This window comes from Dromiciops gliroides, chromosome 4, assembly GCF_019393635.1.
Source record: "Dromiciops gliroides isolate mDroGli1 chromosome 4, mDroGli1.pri, whole genome shotgun sequence".
In the NCBI taxonomy this organism is placed as follows: Eukaryota; Metazoa; Chordata; class Mammalia; order Microbiotheria; family Microbiotheriidae; genus Dromiciops; species Dromiciops gliroides.
In genome coordinates, this window is record NC_057864.1 from 410,714,160 (window position 1) to 410,719,328 (window position 5,169).

General features: G+C 38.7%; 1 protein-coding gene across 1 annotated transcript; it reads right to left on the minus strand.

Moving 5' to 3' along the window:
• Positions 1-775: 775 nt before the first annotated feature.
• GPR31 (G protein-coupled receptor 31) lies at positions 776-1,741 on the minus strand. The gene has a single exon (XM_044000652.1). It carries the CDS (start codon positions 1,739-1,741, stop codon positions 776-778), a length of 966 nt encoding a protein of 321 aa, XP_043856587.1.
• Between the last annotated feature and the right edge of the window lie 3,428 nt (positions 1,742-5,169).

A 5,169-nucleotide genomic window follows, 5' to 3' on the forward strand; every position in this document is an offset into this window, starting at 1 on the left:
TTCCGATAGATTGTGCAAAGTGGTTATAACATATTATTATGTTTTTTAATCATCCAGAGACTAGCTAAAGCTGAATCTTGAAAATATACCTAGTACCTTTTTTCAAAACCTTATAGGTATTACCTTATTACTTCTTATTATACCTCCCCATGTGATAAAAAATAGGGTTCTCCCCTCTGAATTTCTTTTTCATTTTATAGATAGAGAAATTGGAAATTAAAATTACTTGCCTATGGTCAAATAGAAAACCCATTATTTATTCAGGAATCAAGAGCCTCTGCTTTCCAATTCAGCACCAGATCGATCAAACCACTTTGTTACAACTTAATCTAGGTTACAGTTTTCTTAACAGGAAGTTTTAATTTGTTAATTTTGATTACCCTCCAGTGGATTGTAAAACATCAGGGGTTAAAATCTGGTAAAAATCGAAGCAAACCAAAAAAAAAAAATACTGCTCACATTCAATAAGCATTCTCTCTTTGGCTTCACATGGACAGGTCTTTGTTCTGATTAGTGCAGAGAGATCTTAGCAGGAACCTCCAATTATCTTCATGAATAATCATAACTCACATTTATGTAAAACTTTATGGTTCACAAAATGCTTGAAGTACCTCATTAAACTGTGTGTTCACAGCCAGTCTGGGTGATAGATCTATTATCCCATTTTAACAAGTGAGGAAACTGAGGCACAGAAACTTTAAATGATTTACCCAGGGTCACTCAGCACATGCAGTAGGATTCAAACCCAGGTCTTCCTGACTTGAAGTCCAGTGCTCTATCCACTATAACAGGAATCTCTGAGATCAAAACCCTGAGGCTGTGATTCTTTTCTTCTTCCTCTTATAGTATGAAAAACTTTTCTAAATGAATATCTGAACACTGGATTTGAAAAACAGTATACCATTGGGTTGAGGACACTATTGAGATAGGTGAGGCTGTTGGTGACATCACATATGTGAACCATCACCTGAAGGGTCCGGCAGCTTTCTGACCTTTGGAGGATGGTTATGAGGATTCTAGAGAGAAAGCTGGGTAGAAAGCAAATTCCAAAGAGCACCACCACCATGGTGACTAATGTCATAGATCTCTGAAGCTTGGGCTGTTTGTCTTGGTCTCGGAGCCGCTGCTGGAGCCTCTTAATCATGCAAATGGTGCAGAAAAGGATGAGACTGAAGGCAAGAAGAAACTGAAGACAGAACACCACTTGCTGCCAAGTGCTGCCAAAAATGATGTCTTCTATGGGGTAGAAACTGTGGAACTCAGTGGAATTTTTCGCAATCTTGGAAGCCACCAGGCTTGGGTGAACCAGTCCCACCACCAGAAGCCAGATTAAAGCAGAAATAAACTTGGCTGCCTGAGTTGAGAAGCTGTTGATCTTGCAACGAGGATGGACCACCCGGAGGTAGCGATCCATAGCCACCGCAGTAAGGAAAACAATGCCACTGGTCCTGCTGAGGGACAGCAGGAAGGTCAGGATGCACCAAGCTCCTGGTCCCATTCCCCATTTCTTGTGCGTGAGATAGAAGGTTATTTGGAATGGCAGGCACATAGACAACAAAAGATCCGCAACTACCAGGTTGAGCAAATAAACTGCATAAGGTTTCCATACCTTTAAGTGAGAAATAAAAGACCAGAGGGCAATTGCATTGCCTAGCAGTCCCAATGCAAATTCCAGAATCAGCAGGGTGGCTATGGAGATCTCAACCAAGCTGTTATGAAGGGAGCAGTTCCTGAGTGTCATTTCTCTTCTCCTGCTGCTGCTGAGTAGAATTCAGAAGTGATCAAATAGAGGGAAATTAATTTCTGGGCTGTATCAATTCTTGCAGCATGAAGAGGGGAAAAACGGAGAGCTTTTCTACTCTACCATGGGCAAGTTCTGTATATCTTAGGCACTGATAGGCACTGAATGACCAGGAGGACAAATGCAAAGGAAACTAAGATCTGTGTGTGAAAAAAAAATCAGGAAATAAGGCTGCTGTAATGGCTTTCTTTTTTTAAAAAAAAAGGGAAATTGTGTTTTGTTTTACATCATGCTGAACAAAACCAATAAAAAAAAGTGGACTGTAAGAATTCTGTGAATTCTTACAGCTGTTGAAGAAGCAAAGTAGAAAATTTCAGCTGCATGAAAATTATGTCCTCATGAAAGTAGAGCATCCTTTTCCCATACTGAAGCTTGTTATTGGACTTAGAGATGATGTCACTGTACTGTGATGTTTAAAGGGATCCCAAAAATGAGCTCCATATGTGACTCCTCTTCACTCCCTTTATTACCAAAAACATGTTGTGGAATCATTGAATCTTGGGGTTAAAAGAGATGTTAGATGTCATGTAATCTAAATTCCTCATTTTACAGATGAGGAACCTGAGGTAGGGAGAGGTGAAGTGACTTTTTTCAGGATCCCTAGCTAGCAAGTCAGCAGAATAATCAATTTCAAATCTAGGTCTTTTAACTTTAAGGCTTTTTGTACTCTAACAGCCTACAGGTACCTGGGAACTTTTTCTGGCTTGTGGTACCATGCTAAGTGATGTGTAAAGAGAATTATGACCCACATGTACAAAAAAACATTTACAGTAGCTCTTTTTGTGGTGACAAAGAATTGAGGGGATGCCCATCAATTGGGGAATGGCTGAACAAGTTGTGGTATAAAAATGTGATGGAATACTATTGTCTTATAAGAAATCATGAGCAGGCAGATTTCAGAAAAACCTGGAAAGACTTACATGAACTGACACTGAATGAAGTGAGCAGAAGCAGGAGAACATTATACAACAGTTTAAGGGGCTAAAATTCTAGCTAGTCTGTCTAAAATATCTAATGAGTGGTCACCAATAAATTGTAAGCTTTAGCAAGAGTTAAACTTTTAAGCATTTATTAAGGAGAATAAGAATTTGGTAAAAGAATTTGGTATTAAAGGGAGAGAGCATTCCTAGCTCCACTCTCCACCAGCATCCTGACGAAAGAGCATGAGAGCGCCAGCGTCGTCCCCTCTTCCTCCCACAAGCAAACATCACTTCCTGACACCAAAGAGCCGGATGTCTTTCCCTCAGACACCTTCACCTCATGGTGGAGCTTTGCTACAGTAAGTCTCCAGCAGGTGGCATCATTCCAATCATTGCAACAGTAATAGAAACACTGTGTGATGATCAGCTGTGAAAGACTTAGCTCTTCTCAGCAATATAATGATCCAAGGAATTCCAAAAGACTTATGATGGAAAATGCTCTTCAAATCCAGAAAAAGAACTATGGAGTCTGAATGCAGCTCAAAGTATACTATTTTCACTTTATTTGTTGTTATTTTTTCTTTCTTGTGGTTTTTCACTTTTGTTCTGATTCTTCTTTTGCAACATGACTAATATGGAAATATGTATAATATGATTGTGCGTACATATGTGTGTGTATGTAATAGTTTGTTCTATATGAATCTTTTTTTCTTTGACCTCTTTTGGGCACATGTCTGGTAGTGAAATTACTGTGTCATTGGATAAAAATAGTTTTCTTGCATAATTCCAAATTGTTTTTTAGTGCAGGCTATTGCAGTAGACGTCTGGTTGGTCCCCTTGTCTCAAGTCTCTCTCTACTATAGTTCATTTTTTACTCAGTTGCTAAACAGATCTTTCTAAAATTTGGATCTAACCATGTCACAGCACTCTCCCCTACTAAAGAAACTCCTATGTTATTCTGTAACCTCTAGGATCAAATAGAAAATATTGTGTTTGACTTTTAAAACCCTTTACAACCTGGTTTTTCCTAGCTCTCCAGTCTTCTTGCACTTCAGTGCCCTCAACATTTTCTATAATCCTGTGGCACTGGCTTTCTTACAGTTCTTCAAACAATATGCTCCATTTTGGTCTTTGCTTCTTCCTTGGCTGTTACCCATGCCTGAAATACAGTCTCCTTACTTTTGCCTCCTGGATTCCCTAGTTACCTTCAAAATTCAACTCATAGGAGCATCTAGGTGGTACAGTGGATAGAACGCTGGCCCTGGAGTCAGGAGGACCTGAGTTCAAATACAGAATTAGACATGACACTAGCTGTGTGACCCTGGACAAGTCATATAACCCCAATTGTCTCACCAAAAAAAAAATTTAACTCATATCCCACTTTCTGTAAGAGACAAAACTGGATTCCTTTTGCTTTCCCTCTGACATTGCCTCTCATTGGTATTGTAGTATATTTTGTGTATACCTGGTTGTTTCCATATTGTCTCCTTCATTAGACTGTGAGAACAGAGACTCTGTTTTTGTTTTTTTGTTGTTGTGTTCCTAGCATTTAGTGTAGTACTGGGTAGATTATTGTTGTTTTTTATTCCTTTCAGACTCATCATGACCCCATTTGAGGTTTTCTTGGCAAAGATACTAGAGTAGTTTGCCATTTCCTTCTCCAGCTCATTTTACAGATGAAGAAGCTAAGGCAAACAGGGTTAAATGACTTGTGCTGGGTCACACGGCTAGCAAGTATCTCAGGCCAGATTTGAATTCAAGAAGCTGTCTTTCTGATTTCAGGCCTGTATTCTATCCATTCCACCACCTACCTGACCTATAATAGAGTACATAATAAGTGATTAATAAATGCTTATTGACTGAGAGAATAGTTGAATCATTTCATAGCTTTACCAATAATATATTACTGTACCTGATTTTCTCTAGCCTCTCCAACACTAATAATTTGTCCTTTATCATCTCTCTCGCCAACTCAGTGGATATGAGGTGGGGCCTCAGAATATTTTTTGGTTTGTTTTATATTTCCCTTAATGAGTTGGAACAATTTTTCTCTGTTGATTTTGATATTTTACAATTCCTTGAAAACTTGCTCCTATCTGTTTCCCATTTCTCTACTGGAGAAGGACTTTGTACCTTACCTATTTGTCACCTATATATCTTGAATGTCAGACTTTTATCAGATATGTTTGATATGAAGATGTTTCCTTCCTCCCCCTCCCCGTTGCCACTTTGATAGCTTATTATTTTGGTTGCATTGATTTTGTTTGTGAAGCAACTTAATTTTAAGACTTCTTTTTATTGGAAAGTCTTAATCCAGCCTGTCTTATATAGAAAATATTTTAAGTCTCTTTCCTTTGTACTTTTCATTTTGTTAGGAGGCTTTCCATTTTCTACTGGAATGCCTCCCCATTCACAGCCTGTGTCAGCAAATCTTGCTTCATCTCCTGT

Excerpts from the sequence above, each read along its gene's own strand:
- GPR31 (XM_044000652.1), bottom strand. The coding sequence starts at position 1,741 with ATGACACTCAGGAACTGCTCCCTTCATAACAGCTTGGTTGAGATCTCC.